The 17,901-nt window shown below is 46.8% G+C and overlaps 3 protein-coding genes across 3 annotated transcripts; 2 read left to right on the forward strand and 1 right to left on the reverse strand.

The window, feature by feature from the left end:
* Window positions 1-689: 689 nt before the first annotated feature.
* Window positions 690-1,985, reverse strand: LOC112937317 (putative cyclin-dependent kinase F-2). Its single transcript, XM_066306052.1, has one exon. It carries the CDS (start codon window positions 1,983-1,985, stop codon window positions 690-692), a length of 1,296 nt encoding a protein of 431 aa, XP_066162149.1.
* A 1,898-nt stretch (window positions 1,986-3,883) lies between these two features.
* LOC107277299 (putative cyclin-dependent kinase F-2) lies at window positions 3,884-5,062 on the forward strand. The gene has a single exon (XM_015763728.3). It carries the CDS (start codon window positions 3,884-3,886, stop codon window positions 5,060-5,062), a length of 1,179 nt encoding a protein of 392 aa, XP_015619214.3.
* Window positions 5,063-11,213: 6,151 nt separating this feature from the next.
* On the forward strand, window positions 11,214-12,317 carry LOC107275642 (putative cyclin-dependent kinase F-2). The gene has a single exon (XM_015763730.3). It carries the CDS (start codon window positions 11,214-11,216, stop codon window positions 12,315-12,317), a length of 1,104 nt encoding a protein of 367 aa, XP_015619216.3.
* Window positions 12,318-17,901: the final 5,584 nt, after the last annotated feature.

Consider the following 17,901-nt stretch of genomic DNA (forward strand, 5'->3'; position numbering starts at 1 on the left):
CGAAGTCGAGGCTGCCGAACCGAAACGTCTGCCTGGGCGGGAAGACGAGGTCGTCGATGCCGGAGGTGGAACCCATTGCACTGATCGGCGAAAAGCTTGACGCGGCCCCTACCTGGCGCGCCAACTGTCGAAACTAGATTTCGGCAATAATAAAAGGGGGTGGCTATCAAGCTGGAAAAGTGTATGGGTTTGGAGACAAAGGATTTATACAGGTTCAGGCCTTCTTATAAAAGAAGTAATACCCTACTCCTGTCCGGGGATGAATCCGCCGAGTGTATTATTGATTGTATGATTTAGAGAAAATCAACATCTGCCCCTAAAGGCACCCGGACCCCCCTTATATATAGGAAGGAGTCCGGATTACAAAAGATAATCTATGTCCCTAACTGAATACAGTCGTGACCGACTAAGTCTCAAGGTGTTTCCTTGATATACAAGTTAGGAAACAAACCCAGGATACACATAAGATATTCTATCTATACTCGGTATCCTATATTCAATCCAAATATCATCGCCGTATAGATATGGGATATCCATAATCTCCACAATTATAAAAAAAACTATTTTTCGAGTTGTACATAATTATAAATTAATCAGATTACTCATACGAACTAAAACAAGTTTTTTTAGACGGCAGGTAAGATAAGTAGATAACTACTCTAAACCTTACTAAATCTAATCTATTAGAACTAGAAGGACGTGCCGGCGCAGCTGCCGATCACCCGGCGGAGGCCGCCGGAGCCCTCGAACCACGGCATGTGGAGCGCGGCTATCGCCGTGAGCCTCTTCTCCGGGTTACCCTCGAGCAGCCCGCTGAGGACGTCGAAGCCGGCCTGCGACAGCGCCGGCCGCCTCGCCACGCGGGCCTCCCTGGCGCCGGGGAACTTTTCCCGGAGGCGGCTGGAGTCCCGGAAACGCCGCACCAGCGCCTGCGGCTCGTCGGCGAGCCGCTTGAGCCCCGGCCACGACTTGACGCCCTCGGCGCCGATGACCCGGAGCACGCTGCCCATGATGGCCAGGTTGGTCTCGCCGTCGAACAGCGGCTCGCCGGGCCCGTCGAGCAGCTCGGCCATGATGCAGCCGAGCCCCCACGTGTCGACGCGGCTGTCGTACTGGCGTGACCCGAGGAGGATCTCCGGCGCGTTGTAGATCGACGTGAGGACGCCGTCCGGCGAGTAGCCCGGCGAGTCCACCGCCGGCACGGACATCCCAAGGTCGCAGATCGTGTACTTCATCTTCCTCTTCTTGCTTTGCGCCTTCTTCTTCCCAGTGGTCGCCGCCGCCGTCGGCTTCTGTTTGAGATCCTCGGTGCCGTCGTCGACGACCACGTTCTCCGGCCGTATGTCACGGTGAAGGAGGCCGGCCTCGACGATGGCGTTCACCCCGACCAGCAGCCGCCGCATGATCCGGCGCACCTCGTTCTCGGAGAACGGCCTCCCGCCGCCGGGCTCCTTGCGGCGGCGCTTCATGAGATCCTTCAGATTGAACCCGCCGGCGTAGTCCATCACGAGGAAGGAATCGCAGGAGCCGCTGACCTCGGCGTACGCGCCGTTGGGCCGCAGGTGCGCCACGCCGCGCTTCCCGCGGCACGCGTAGAGGCTCATCGCCTCCCGCGCGAGATCCCGAACGCCCGTGTGGACGAGGCTGTAGGGTTCGTCTCCGCCGCCGCCGTGGCGGCCGCGGCGACCGCGGCCGCTGAGCCGCTTGACGGCGACGACGGTGCCGCAGCAGTTGTCCCACGCCTTGTACACCGCGCCGAAGACGCCGACGCCGGTCAGCCCGGTGAGCTCGAACCGCCCCGTCATGGACTCGACGCCGACGACGTTCATCCCGTACAGCTCGAACAGCCGCGCCTTGCAAGTCGGCCGCGATGACGGCGACACGTTCGGCAACTGCTGCTCCTCCTCCTCCGGCTCCTCCGTTGCGGCGCCGGCGCAGGCGCAGGGCAGTAGCCGCCTGTAGCCGGAATCCGCCGCCGCCGCCATCGCTGGATCGACGCCGAGTACGGACGTAGTGCAGACGGCACGATGCATTGGGGTGGCCGAGTATATATATACGGGAAGGTGGTTATTTGCCCACGTGCGTGGACGTGACAGGGGTGTTTATATTTCGCTCCGATCGTGTGTGGGAGACTACCTCTGTATCAGATTCTGCATCCAGTTTCGGTTTAGCTGGACTGACACGATCGATCTCGTAGTCGAGGTGGGGGTGGGGGCCCTGATCCGCGCCAAGTCCCGCCTCGCGCGGGCGCGCGACCAGACACACCCCCTCTAGTATTTCTATACGTATACGTATATATACACATATTCATATACTCCATCCGTTTCACAATGTAAGTCATTCTAGCATTTCCCATATTTATATTTATAATCTAGATTCATTAGTATCAATATAAATGTGGGAAATGCTAAAATGACTTACATTGTTAAACGGAGGAAGTACTTTATAGTATAAATTTTATATTACTAGCAAACATACCCGTGCGTTGCAACGGGTGAAAATATGTAATGATAATATATATTTTTCATGTATAACCATGTCGATGACAATCAGAAAATCAAAAAATTGCAACATCTTAAATGTAATGGCCCAACCTTGATGATGGCAACCTTACGATGTTTGCTTTATCTAAAATAATTGGATTATTCATATGACAACATGCATATAATCTAAAATATTCTTTTAATCTCATTCTAAAATATTTTTCGTTATCCTCGCATTTGAAGAAAACGCGTCCCCCTACGTCCAAGATATGCACTCCACTACTGTACTACCACAACGAGGGCAACAACGAGGGCAACGGACAAGGGGGAGGCCACTAGGACCTATAGGAAACTGAGTTTCCCCAATGAGACCAGGTAAGGAGGAGCTACCTTCTTCACTTGCCACTCCAAATCTTCGCTGCATGGCCTAGGGTTAGGATTTCCTCCGAGTTGGGAACGGCGGGCTTCGGCCATACGCGCGGAGGTGGAAAGGAAACCACCACAGCGACAACGATGGCTTGAGAAGAACTCGCTGGCGACGGTGACGGCGCTTCAGCAGAGCGGCGGCCTCCGTCGGCAAGAACTGCGACGCGGCGAGGACGGGAGGATCAATGGGCTGCACCGCACCATCTCGACTCGGTTAAACCGACCGCAAGGGCATTTCAGTCAGCTCATCTGGGAAAAAACGTGAAAATCCAATGAAATGGTGAATATGGCACTGCAGCGGGTTGGCAACGCTTGGGGATGGTTTTTTAGCGAATCAATTCGGCGGAGTGGCATTCCAGTGAAACCACTTATTGGGAATGGCACAATGTGGCCAAAACCCGGAGGGAGTAATATTTAGCTTAATAACTAGTATAAATTTACATCTTTTTATGGGTTTTTCCCTTTCCATGTACTTGGCTACTTGCTCTCTCCTAAATTTCTTTTAGAAAACAATTTCAGTAAAAATCTTTTAAAAAACACATGTTTTGTTAGTATTTGTTTTTAAAATTTACAAACATGTGGTTTTAAAATAAAATTACAAGTAAAAGATGATATGAAAAAAATCTTCTGAAAAACAAGTTTTTATTTCAAATCTGCAAACATGTGGTTTTCTGTAGTTAACCCTTTTTTGTTTATCCAGTCCGTGTCTCTTGACGGTTGACAACACATCTTTGATGTTCGAAAACTTACAGGTATAAACTAAATCATCAATAATCCAAATAAGTTCACTAATCCGAATAGGTTACACTTGATGCCCAAATCATTGTACGCCACCACCAAATCCGAGTTGGATTAATCAACTTCCCGCGCACTCCGCTGACCTCCTTATAAGTGTAATGCATACAACGGCAGACCGCACGTATTACATGGCAAACGTTTTGAAGAAAGGCGCGCGCTCACTCGAGCTTCTGGCCATGGCGATCGTAAAAAGGGCAGCGCGACCGCGCCCAGTCGCCGTTGCCCCAGCGGACGACGACGACGACGACGACACGGGCACATCCAGCGACAGCGACGGGGCCGCCAAACCGCAGTCTTTCGGCGATCCCATCGGCGGCCGGTACCAGCGGCTCGCCGTCATAGGTTCCGGTTCTTTCGGCCGCGTGTACCGGGCGGTGGACAACCGCACCGGCGAGATCGTCGCGGTGAAGTGCCTCTTTAGGGCGTTCAACGACCCCTACGGGATCGTGCTCGAATCGGACGTCACCGACGAGGTCCGCGCCCTCGAGGCGTGCCGGGGTCACCCGCACATCGTGCAGCTGATCGACCATGGCCGCCGCCCCCGCCACGACGGTCCCGTCGTCGGCACCGGGGCGGATGCCTACATCGTCATGGAGCTCGTGGGGCCCTCGCTGCTCGATACCATCTGTCAGCGCGGCACTGATGCCGGCGCGAGGCGGTACCCCGAGAGCGAGGTGCGGCACCTGATGCGGCAGCTGCTCTCCGCCGTCGGGAGGATGCACGTGCTCGGCCTCATGCACCGGGACCTCAAGCCGAGCAACGTGCTCGTCGACGGCCGAGGCGTGCTGAAGCTCTGCGACCTCGGGATGGCTTTCGCCATGGAGGAATCCATACCGCCGTACTCGAACCCGGTCGGCTCGCTGCCGTACAAGGCGCCGGAGCTCTTGCTCAGGTCGTCGATCTACGACGAGACGATCGACATGTGGGCGCTCGGCTGCATCATGGCGCAGCTCCTCGGAGGCCAGCTGCTGTTCCGCGGAATGTCCCATGAGGACATGCTCATCCGCATCATCCAAGTTCTTGGCGTTGACGACATCGCCGGCTGGAGGGGCTACGACGACAGTATGATCCCGAAGACGTTGCGGAGCGGACGTCGGAGGCACAGCCGTGTGCTCCGGATTTTCTCCTTTCTCAGGGTGGCTGTTGGCGCCGGTGTGCCGGAGCCGGTAAAGAGGGCACGGCGGCGCAGCCGTCTGCACCGGTTCTTCTCCATTCCGGGGAAGGCCTATGGCCGCGCTGGTCTGCCGGAGCTGTCGGAGGCTGGGTTCGAGGTGTTGAGTGGGCTTCTGACGTGTAACCCGGAGAAGAGGATGACGGCGGCGCAAGCTCTCCAGCATCGTTGGTTCACCGTGTGAGTTCGCCAAAATTTTGTTGCAGAGACAGAGTTGCCGGTAGCCCAGGGCGGAGGGTTCAATGATCGGACTCTGTGTTGTAGATAGTTCTATGCGTTTCTACTCTTGAACTGTTGGAGTAATTAATTTATTGGGCACGTTTTCTTGCTTAGTTGCATAGTGTTGTAATGAACTTGTAAACTGAACTTCCTTCAATCCCTCGTACTAGCCGCTTGTACAATTGCATAGCCCGTTGCCGCCTATAAAAATAGCCACGTCGGTTAGAGACATAAATGTCTCATTAATATTGATATTATTGGAGGCATCCAACCGAAAAGGTTAATTCGCGAGCAGGCCATGATCAGGTCCGCTTACCGTTTCTGGCTCACATTATAAGTGCAGTTGGAGAATGCCTATAGGTGTCGGTTTTCCTAACCGGTATCATGAAGATGGCATAGATGACTCCGAGTAATTAGTGTCGATTTCGCAACTAGCACCTTTGAGAAGCATGTGAGCAAAAAAGAAAAATCGTCTCGACTCGAGTCGACGCATCGAGTTGCTGCCATTGCCCCAAATCTTAATTGAAATCCTCAAATCAAAATAGATCGCCACCGATTGACCATACTCAACAACAAAAACATCCACAAATCTGGTGCAGGCTGCTGGCCAACGAGCTTCTCTGCCAAGCGCTCTCCACCTTCCGCGCCCTTGCCACTGCCTCCTCATGGGAAGCCCGTCTCCCCTCCCACAAGATCGGGCGGAGGGCAGGGCGCCGCCGCCTCCCCTCCCGCTGGATCGAGCAGAGGGGACGACGCCGCCGCTGCCCGCCGCCTGCTGCCTCCCCTCCCGACGGATCTGGCGGAGGGGAAGTGTTGTTGTCTCCCCTCCCTCCGGATCGGGTGGAGGGGACGGCACCACCGCCACCCGTCACCTGCTGCCTCCCCTTCCGCCGGATCTGGAAGAGGGGAGGGTGTCGCAGCCGCCTGCCTATCGTGGCCACGGCTCGCATTCGGAGAAGAGGAGGAGGATAGATGGTGGGGGGAACGGGAGGGGAGAAGTGATCGAGAACCAGAGAAGGGGGAGAAAAGTGCGAGAAAGAGAGGGTTGGGGAGAGGTTAAGGACGTGCGAGTGGATGGGGACAAGGTTTTTATGGGTGGATGCTTGATCGGCTCGATGGGCCACCGCTCGGCTCGGTCAATTTTGATGTACCTATAGTAAGTATTGATGTCTATTTTTCCTCTAGAACCGGTGCACTATGCTTGGTGTTAGTTTTATATTGTTTCAACACATGGACATGGAAAAGGTCCATTATTGCCGGTTTTAAATGAACCGACACCTATGAGCCGATACCTACGAAGGGTTTTGTAATAGTGTGGGTGTGTTTCTTTTTTGCTTCTACCCAGTCCAACATGACAGAAAGGCCAATCTCAGTGACAGACCCACCCTAAAATTGTAGCTATAATGTAGAGTTGAACGCTTTGAACCCAAAGCTAAATAGACACATTGAAAAAAAAAATCTAGGTTTATTCTTAAAGATAATTTTAGCTAGATTTTTTTAAAAAAATCATGCAATGTGTAGCGACACTCATATTCCACTTCGAAGGTAGAATACTGATTTACGGCTTATTACTCAGCAAAAACCAACTTATTAAGAAATGGGCACACCAGAGTAGCATAACATAAAATTTTGTATCGGAGCCCACTTTTGTCAAAATAATCATTAACAATACCTTGTTGTTGCTCTTCTACTTCTTTATCCTCTTCAACTTCTAGTTGATGTAGAAATATGAAACTCTTGATCAATTAATTGTGTAGAAACTCATCTTCACCTAAGTGTTAGGTTAATACTACCACGAAAGGTACTCAACAAGTCCAACTATAGCAATCCAACGTATATATCCACATAATCTACTTGAATAAAACTAAACCACCAAAGACCCATGGTCCACAAAGATATCATGCATGTGTTATAAACAGTGTTATAAAAAGATCAGATTAAATAATTATGAAATCTGCTACATACAAGGCACCACAGAATCTTTGATAGGTTTCTTTCCTGTCGCATTCGCAGTTTCTACCCAAAATAGGGAGTGACATATCACAATTCATACACTGTGCAGAGGTATATTGTTTTACGCACATACACCATAAACATTTTAACGCGCCTAAGCACACTTCATGGTGTATGCAAGTTTTTCATAATGTAATTTAATTAAGTTCCAATTATTATAATTGAGTCAGTTAGCCACACATCTTGGCACTTTTCCTCCATGGTTTCTTAGATTTAATAATTTTTGGAGGTTACTATAATATTTGGATGGATTTAAAATTTCCAATAAAACCCATTAATTCTCCTAAAAATTCATAATTTTGGAATTTTGATTGATATGACTCAGTTTATAGATTATTGTGCCCCTATTTGCTTGGATGCTAAATTTGTAGATCGTAGGAACTCAAAATTATTCCTTTATTGCCATAACTTAAAACTTGTAAATTGTAAACATCCTAAAGTAAAGCTATGTGGTCTAGGATCATACAAACACTACAAAATTGAATTCTAAACATTTAAAAATCAACTAGATAATAATCCACAATTCGACCAAAGCAGTCTCATAGTCATAAGTCAAATAAAAATTCACTCAAGCACTGATCATTAGCTAGGTTTAGAAGGCTTAGGCAATATATGCTAATTACTAATAAAGAAAAAAAAACCAAGAAATATCATTGACAAGCATCCAATTCCAAGAAATACCATCAACAAATACAAGTTCCATAAAATATCATTATACAAGCGACTCTATCTCAAAAATACCATCGTCATTAGGGTTTCGTTAGCATCCCTCAGTTAAGGGCAATAGGATGAGAATAATACATTTAACGGTGTAGGATGGATGAAACCCTAACGGTGATGGCATTTCTGGGTTAAAGTCGCTTGTACGATGGCACTTTATGGAACTTGCAACCAAACAGGGGGAGAATTTCATATTTGCCATCTTCCCAGAATGCACATGCCCCAAAAGCCATTTTCCCCGATTTTCATGTCCATTTACCATCCGGGCCCACAAGTCAACCTCATCCATCACCTGGTCCCACATCTCATTTGTTCAAATGGAGGATGATGCTTACATGTGGGCTCGGATGAAAAATGGGTATGAAAATTTGGGAAAGTGGCATGGCATGTGCATTTTGTGAGGATATCAATTAGTAAATTCAACCACCAAAGGGGCCTAGGTCCTTTGTTGGTATTTCTTGACGACATTACCAGAAATATTCATTCCCAGCAATGGTGCAGAAATAGTCCTAGTATATTTATGGTTACAGAAGTAATCCGCAAGCACACGGATATACCATTGTAGCATTTTACCCAGAAGTATGCCAAGGTATCGTATTTATTTAATACCGATGGAAGATTGTGAAAGAGAGAATCACACTAATATATACACATATATATATTACTTGCCTTTATCAAAGTCTAGGCTGGGGTTAATTTAATATAAGGGTAGAGTGACATGAAGCGAAGCTTATAGATTTCCTCAGATAAATAATTCTAAGTAAGTAGAAGACGAGATAGAAAGAATTAATTTCCAATACTTTTAATATACACTCAACTTTATTCTGCATTTGCTAGTATACAATTATGTGGCCAATACCCCCTAATAGTGCCCTTCTGGTGTTTCAAGAGACCACCCCGGGTTGCCGAGTTTCTTACGAAAACCTATCATGACCATCCAACCGGGCTAAATACGGAGGAGTACCCTCCTCAGGAATTTGTCTTAGCAATATATACTAACGTGGAGGAATACATGTACTGAGTTGTCACCATCAGTAGCCCACCTCTACTATCCCACAACATATATTCCTAGATAATGATATTTACTAATTTAAGCACCATGCTTACATTAATAATTACTACTCTACACCTCCGCAGATGATATAGAGCAACCGATAAATCGGATATTAAACCCACACCATTGTGGTAGGCTGCCCACGCACTTATACTGACGCATATGTAAAGTAAGAGCATTACTCATACTAAGTAAAGTACCGAAAGTACCGAGAACATATAAAGAAGAGTATTTCATTAATTCGGAAAGTATTACAGAAGAAAATAGAAAAGCTACTAGAGCCATACCGAAACTCCTCCGGAAGCTCCGAGGACTCTGAGAACTATTCTATACTACTTCCACTTAGCACTAAAACTATTAAAATAAAGTATGAGAGGAAACTTGAGCTTGCTTGAGTGCGTTGAGAGAGTGAATGAGCTCCTCCTTTTATAGGACAATTATGACGGTTGTAGCCATGTGTAATGTCCATTTTGCCCCTGCAACCATCATTGAGAGAGCATCTGGAGCATCCACGTGGAGGGCTGAGTTGACTAGGCACCGCCAGGGTTCGGCCGAACCTGGGCCGGCCCAGCAGGCTTCCAGCTTCGGCAGGGTGGCTGACAGGTGGGTCCCTATGGTGGTTTTGGCAGTTAAAGCGGTTTCCGGACGGTTACACCTGACATGTGGGCCCTCCTTATCCATTTGCTTGATTTGGAGTGAGGTTTCTTCACTTTCTCGTTATTTTTTTTGATAAATTTCTGCAATATATTATTCTCCAATTACAATTGGTACTATATTATTCTGAAATAAATATGCATTGCAAGCATGGCTAATTCTCCATTATTTTAGTTATATTGACGGTCGAAAATTGTCCGTAGCGACCGTCAATATCCATCCTTAGAGCATCACCAACAGTGCCCTTATACTATTCCTTATCCTATTTTTTTTGGAATTCTGATGAAAAAATACCTCCAACAAATATCCTATCCCCGCATCCTTCGCTCTCTTCATTTGAGGAAGAGCGACGCCACACCTGCCGACCCCTTTTAGTTATATTGACGGCAGAAATTTGTTTGTAACAACCATCAAAATCCTTAAAGCACCACCAACAGTGCCCTTATACTATTCTTAATCCTAATTTTTTTTGGAATTCTGATGAAAAAATGCCTCCAACAAATATCCTATCCCCGCATCCTTCGCTCTCTCCATTTGAGGAAGAATGACGCCACACCTACCGACCCCAATCTCTCTTTCCCGCGACTCTGTGCGAGAGAAGTTTTTTTCACTTCCTATTTTCTTTTAAAATCCCAATAACATAATTTTTGTGTAGGTTATACACATTTTTGTTGGTGATTCTCTTGGAGGACTCATCCAAGGCTCCGAGCCTCGCGCGAGACGACCGCTCTCTCCATTTTTGTTCGGTCGACGTGGCAAGGATTCAAGGACCTAAATATGATTGGCTACAAGACCTAGCTAGGTTCATGCTATATAGTATAAAACAGCGAGGCAATGACATGTTCACCCCACAGTTTGTAAAAAAATGTAAATCACAAAGGGAGATGGAATCTAATCTCGGGTGGATGTCCACCCATTTTTTGGATGCCACCTAAATGATTATGAAAAAATTTCAAAATAAATATAAGATAGGTTAATATGTAATATATTATCTCACAGACATGCAAGTTCAAATTCGATTTCTATAAGTTGTAACAAAAAATAACAAATTAAACTCTAACTAGCATACATATATTCACAATCAAATTTGTTATTTTTGTTACAACCTGTAAAGTTGAATTTGAACTTGCATATTTGTGAGATGATATATTACATAATAACCTATCATGTCAATTTTTTGAAAAAAATTTCATAACTATTTCGATGACATGCAAGAAACGGGTGGACGTCCACCCGAGTGTTTAAAACAGTTTACCAATCACAAAGTAAGTTTTCGCCTTACGAAAGCGTATCCCTCGCTATTTAATTCGGGATTTCCTGAAGTTAATCCAGTTGATTATTAATCCTAATCCGTCTCCATGTCTATGACAAAACGATAATGAAAAAGTACTCCGTAATAACTGCAAGTGACATAAAACATCTTAATTTGATGTTGAAAATTAAACTTACGAGCTGAACTGATTAATTACTACTAATCCGAGTAGGTAATTAGACTTGATGCCCGTATCGTCGTCGTCGAACCCAAACAACCAAATCCGTGTCGGATTATTCAAACTTCCCACGCACTCCCGCCCACCTCCATATAAACAGTACGGCACCCTCCACACATTACATATATGTTACGTACATGACAAACTTTTGGAAGAAAGGGGCGCGCGCACTCAAGCGTCTTGCCATGGCGATCGTCAAACGGCCAGCGCGACGAAAGCCTACCGCCTCGGCACACCGACAGTACCGCTACTGGGCACCACCACATCCTCCGGCCGCCGCCTTGCCACCGCATTCTGCACCATCCCCACCAGCGTCGGCGGAGGCGCCCCTCGGCGATCCCATCGGCGGCCGGTACCAGCGGATGTCCAGGATAGGTTCCGGCACCTACGGCAATGTGTACCGCGCGGTGGAGATCAGTACCGGTAAGGTCGTCGCGGTGAAGTGCCTCCGGAGGAAGGACGACGATCCCGACGGGCTCGTGCTCGCCGGCGAGGTCCGCGCCCTCGAGGCGTGCCGAGGACACCCGCACATCGTGCAGCTTATCGACCATGGCCGCGGCGCCGGCGCTGCCACCGGGCAGGAGGACTACATCGTCATGGAGCTCGTGGGCCCCTCACTGGACCTCACCATCCGTCAGCGCGGCGACGACGCCGCCGCGAGGCGGTACGCCGAGGGCGACGTGCGGCTGCTAATGCGGCAGCTCATCTCCGGCGTCAGGGGGATGCACGAGGTGGGGCTCATGCACCGCGACCTGAAGCCGGACAACGTGCTCGTCGACGGCAGCGGCAACCTCAAGATCTGCGACCTCGGGTTCGCGCGCACCATGACCAAGGACAAGGAGGAGTCCGCGCCGCCGTACTCGAACCCCATCGCCGCGCTGGCGTACCGCCCGCCGGAGGTCATCCTCGGGTCGACGACCTACGACGAGACGGTCGACTCGTGGGGTCTCGGCTGCATCATGGCGGAGCTCCTCGCCGGCGAGCGCCTGCTCGTCGGGACGACCGATGAGGAGTTGCTCGTCCGCATCGCGGACGTTCTTGGCATGGACGACATCAGCGGATGGAGTGGCTACGAGGACTGTATGATCCCGAAAATTTTAACCAAGATTAGACGGCGGCGCAGCCGTCTGCGCCAGATGTTCGCCTTACCCGGGAGGGGCGGTGGCCCCGGCCGTCGGCCGGAGTTATCCAAGGCCGGGTACCAGGTGTTGAGCGGTCTTCTCCGGTGCAGCCCGGAGAAGAGGATGACGGCGGCGCAAGCCCTCCAGCACCGGTGGTTCGACGTGTGAGTTTGCCAAAATTTTATTGAGAGGCTTGCGGCCGTTCCGGTCGGTATAGTACTTCATCTGTGCTGAATGATCGAGAGCTTGTGTTGCAGATAGTTCATCTTCTGCAGTTCTGCTGACATAATCCTTTCCTGTACTGTAAATGTTTGCATTCATGAATCATCTGGACGTTAATTCAGATTCTTATATTGTATGTATGGATTCATGTCCTTTGTAATAGTTAATTCCATTGATTGTGTGTGCATTATGGCGGAAGCCTGGATGTAAACGTTTCTTATTGTTAAAAAAACGGAATTGCTAAAGCTCTGTCGACAGAAAATCCTACCTCAAATCTTGCAAATTTTGGATCACTAGATGTGCTTCACGATTCGTGCTCTTCTTCTCTAACTCCGGCGACCACCTTTTCTTCTCCGGCGCCGGCGAACCCAAATTCCGGTAGAGGGTCGACGAATTAGGGTCCCGGGGTGGGGGGGCGGGGAGGGGGAGGGGGAAGAGGGGGGAGTTCGCCGGCTTTAGAGGGATAGCTGTGGGAGGCGGCAGCCCGGCGGTGGGCGGCGGATCGGGCGGGCGGCGAGGCGGCGGTGGCGCCGCCGAAGCCGCGGGGCTGGAGGACTGCGGCGGGCCGGTGTAGGCGGCGGGGGCAAAGCGAAAAGAGTGGGGAGGAGGCGGCCGGTGGTGGCGCCCCGCCGCCGGTGACGGGGAAGACGACGGACAGTTCGTCGCTGCCGGCTTGAGGCAAAGGAGAGGAGGGAGAGGGAGGGGGAAGGGGAGGGGGAAGGGGCCGGCCGGGGGGCCTCGCCGGCGCCGTTGACACCATTCGGCCAGCCGGCGAGGCCGGGCGGCGGCGCGCTGGGGCGGCGGTGGCGGTGGCGGAGGCGCTGAGGAGCGGCGGCGCGTGAGGAATCGGGAGAGGAGAGGAATCGGGAGAGAGAGGGGAGAGGATTTTCAGGGTTTGGTTGCCTGCACGAATCTTAAAGCAATCGGGTGGTCCAAAATTTGCAAGATTTGTGAGGGGGTTTTCTGTCAAATGATCTATAGACAGTCCCATATCATTAACTACACTTAGTCTGTGTTCGTGTACAGAGGTTGGGAACACATATGCCCTGTACACGGAAAACAGAGCGGTTCATTAGCGCGTGTTTAAGTAAGTATTAGCTATTTTTTTTAAAAAAAATAGATCAATATGTTTTTAAGCAACTTTCGTATAAAAACTTTAAAAAAAAAGTGCGACGTTTAGCAGTTTGAAAAGCGTGCACGCGGAATACGAGAGAGAGGGGTTGAGAACCTAGGGTTTTAAATACAATCTTAGTGGGGATGAACTATATAAGTATATATAGGATTAAAATGCTAAAAAAATTGAAACCATTGCAAAGAACGAGAGAAAAATACGTATGTAACGCAGTGGTATGTGATTTGACCACGTCCACTAGATCCCGCTCCGTTGCAACGCAGTGGTATGAAAAGTACATACTCCATATAGTAGTTGTGGTTATATGCATAATTCATTAACTAGGAGTTCAAAACTATGAATGTCTGGCATTTTTCATGATGGGACAGAGAGGATACTTTCTTCAGCATCTTGAAAACTCCTTTCGTTTGCTAGATCAACTGAGATCAATTGAACTTTGAGGGCCACTTTGATCACAGGAATGAAAAAAAAGAAAGAATAAGTAAAACATAGAATTCTAATTGGAATACAAGTGTAAAACAGATGATCCCAAAACATGGGGAAAACATATGAATGACTATTTGATTGGGCCGCAAAAAAAACATAGAAATTTGAGGAGAGATAAAGACTCAAAGGATTCTTTCCATGAGGTTCTACCTTATGTTAAATTTCCTCCAAAACTTGCATAGGAAGAGACATTCTATATGAATTTCATAGAATTCATTCCTTTTATTTAAAGGGCTATATAGGAAAAATTCCTATAGAAATTAAATCCTTTAAAATTCCTATGAATTTTATTTGAAGCAAAGGCGCCTAATTTCATTAGAATTACGATGATTTGGGTTTCGTATACATTCATACAAAGATCCCTGTATATGTGCTTATATAGATGTCCAAATTCATATGGATTTTAGTAAATTTAGATAAAGATGAAAATATTAAAACAACTTGTAAAATGAAACAGATAGATAGAGTAGGTGGTGATGTATTTAGAAAAAAAGAATTATTTTAATTTTTAGCTAATGAATTCTTTTACCTGAATTAGGACAACTAATTTTTTTTCTTTTAAAAACTAGCAGCGGGTTCCTACGACATTATCCTTTTTTGTGTTTGGGTAGTAAAATAAGAGATTGAGATGTGGTTGGGAACTTAGGACAATATCCAAATTTATATGGATGTTAGTTAATATAGATAAAGGATAAATATATAAAATATCTTATAACATAAAACAGATAGATATAGAGTAGGTGGGATGTATTTAGACAAAAAAAAAGATTTATTTTCATTTTCAGCTTATAAAATCTTTTAGCGGAATTAGAACAACTAATTGATTTTTTTTCTTTTAAAAACTGTCAACGGGTCCCTACGACTATATTCCCTTGTTTGTATTTGGATAATAGGATAAGAGGTATCTATGTGATTGGAAACTTGAGATACTGTCCAAATTCATGTGGATCTTATTGAATTTAGATAAAGGACAACGATATCAAAACATCAAATAACGTGAAACATTTAGATAGAGTAGGTGGTGATGTATTTAGAATAAAAAAGATTTCTTTTCATTTTAACTTATAAAATTGTTTAGCTGAATTAGAACAACTAATTGATTTTTCCTTTTAAAAACTCGCAGCGGGTCCCTATGACTATATCCCATGTTTGTATTTAGTTAATAGGATAAGAGTTAGAGATGTGATAGGAAACTTGAGATAGTGTCAAAATTCATATGGATCTTAGTGAATTTTTTAGATAAGAGATAAAGATATCAAAACATCTAATAATGTGAAACTGATAGATATAGTGGGTGGTGATGTATTTAGAAAAAAATATTTGTTTTCATTTTCAGTTTATAAAATCTTTTACCTGAACTAGAACAACTAATTTTATTTTTCCATTTAAAAACTGTTAGCGGGTCCCTGCGACTTTATCCCATGTTTGTGTTTGAATAATAGGATAAAAGATAGAGATGTTGTTGGGAGGTTTGGAGGTGATTTGGAAGGGATAAGTGTCACGCCCTAAAAATCGTCTGATTTAAAAATACATTGTTTAAGTCATTTTTAGAAATTAAATTAAAAGCCTACAAGCTAAACCCTAATAATATAGGAAAATTTTCAACATAAAAATGAGCTAGATAAAATTTTATTAAATACTACACTTGCTCCTCTATTTTCTAGATTTTTCTGGGAATTATTTGAGCAAGGGAAGTATTTTTAATAATTGAAACAACATTTCACCATTTATTTTTATTGAAAAAAGTTCAAAAACCCCTCCCTAAGCCGTTGGGCCGAATCCGGCCCAACATTCCTCCTCAACCCGCGCGGCCAAGTCGGCCCGTTCGGCCCAGCCGGCGCCGTGCCGCCCCCCTCTCCTGTGGAGACCGATAGGTGGGCCCCACCTGTCGGGATCTCCCTCAAGCTCCAGCCGGCCGAGCCGCCCGACCACGCCGCCTCCTGCCTCCAAATCCGCCCCAACCTCTCCTCTTTTATTCCGGATTTTTGAGGGGTTTTGATCCTCTCATCCTCCTCTATCTTTACCCCAAAAATCGGAGCAAATCGTTGAGTATTTTATCTGAATCGAACTCGTTTTTTAGTTTATCTCCAAAACCGAGTTTTTGATTTCCCGAGTCGATTTCTTGCGGGAGGAGTCCGATCTCTTCAATCCAAGGCTATATATAGGACCCCCTAGACCTCCTCTTTCGTTTGCCCCAACCCCCAAGCTTTCCCGTGCTCCGTAGCTTCGTCGCCGCCGCCGTTTTGCTTGCCGTCGTCGCCGGCCATCTCCGGCGCCGCCGCGCAGCCGCGTCCGCCGTCGCCGTCGTGGGCTTCGCCAAGCCATGGGGAAGCTCGGCCGCACCACCCTCTTCGCCGCCGGCCGCCGTAGCCTGCCGCCGCCGCGTGACCCGGCCGCCGCCGCCACCCACCTCGTCGCCGGCCGTCGTCGGTTGTCGTTAGCCGTGTTGGTGAGTACCGTTGGGTTCGTCTTGTCGTCCTCTACATGTACATGTGCTCCAAAACCGCAGCCGACCATCCAATCTCCGGCGAGGTCGCCAACCCGAGCCGGCCATTGATGATGTCATCATGACATCATCGGGTTTTTTTTTCTCGATTTTCTAATAGATTAAATCTTCGGAAAATCATAACTAAATAACCGTAGATCCGTTTCAGGTGGTTCAAGTTGCTAAATTTTTATAAAATTGATTCCTACATGTTAAAAATATCCACATGTATTGTTTATGCTTGTTTTTGTACTGTTTTGTTAATTTTAGTCTTTTTGCTTTAGTTTCCGACGTTCCGGAGGAAAGTGTTTCCGTTGAGGAAGGTTCCGAAGCGTTTGCGGAAGCTCAAGGCAAGTCACACAGATCCCAAACGACCCTTTGAGCATGTTGAACCCGTTTAAAGCTAATGATTTATTTCAACTTATGCATTATTTTCGAATGTCATCGGGTGGTGAACCTTTCCCAATTAATTGATGGCCGAAGATGACTTTATTTTCCTATGGGTTATAATTTGATTAGCATGAACCTTATATATTGGATTGGTTCAGCTAAATGCTATATGTATGTTTGCTTAGCCATGCTTAGAAACTTTAGCTAACTAAAGGGGTTAATTATAAACTATATTATATTATTGTTATTAATTATGGTTATATTTAATGGTCGCTCACGATGGTTAATCGTGTGATGTTAATTGATAATTAAAACCTGGTTAAGGTGGGTTGTGAGCATATGGTTTTGATGGTTGTGCTCATGACAATTAAGGACCGGTTCGCGAGCTACTGTTGTGAAACATTTACCGTACCAACAACAAGCCAGCGTGGGCAACGGCTTTATCTTTTGTATAGCATGATTCATTATAGTGTGCCAGACTGTGAAGCGGCGAGAAGTCCATGGGGGTCGCTGGGGAGTCCATTGCCTCTGGTTTTGAGGGGGAGATTATGATCCAGGAACGGTGCACTGTGGTGAGTTGTGTTGTGCGAGGGGTATTGTCACAGTTCTTTCCGAGGTACCGTGGTGGTACTAAGGCGCATGGTAACATGTTGTGGGATTGTGTCCTGTGGGTACAGTGGTACACCTCTGATCAGAGTTTAATCTATTCGAATAGCCGTACCCGCGGTTATGGGTGAGTTGAGCAATGTTTTTCGTGATTAGTCTCATATTATTCATTAATGGTAATTGTGTTAATTAATTTGACTCCTGGTTTGGAATGGTATATTCCTGGTTTGGAGTTTTGGTTTGTTCAACCGGGGTTGGTTGTTCAAATGATGTTGGGCCTATGCAACACGGGTGTGTTATATGGTGTTTATTTAATATTGATTAATTATACAACTGTTTTACTATTCTCTTAAATATTTATTAAATGCTGTTTATGCAAATGAGCTATATTATGCCATCCTTTGTTATCCTGTGCACTTGCATATTTGCTG

Source organism: Oryza sativa, chromosome 12 (assembly GCF_034140825.1).
Source record: "Oryza sativa Japonica Group chromosome 12, ASM3414082v1".
In the NCBI taxonomy this organism is placed as follows: domain Eukaryota; kingdom Viridiplantae; phylum Streptophyta; class Magnoliopsida; order Poales; family Poaceae; genus Oryza; species Oryza sativa.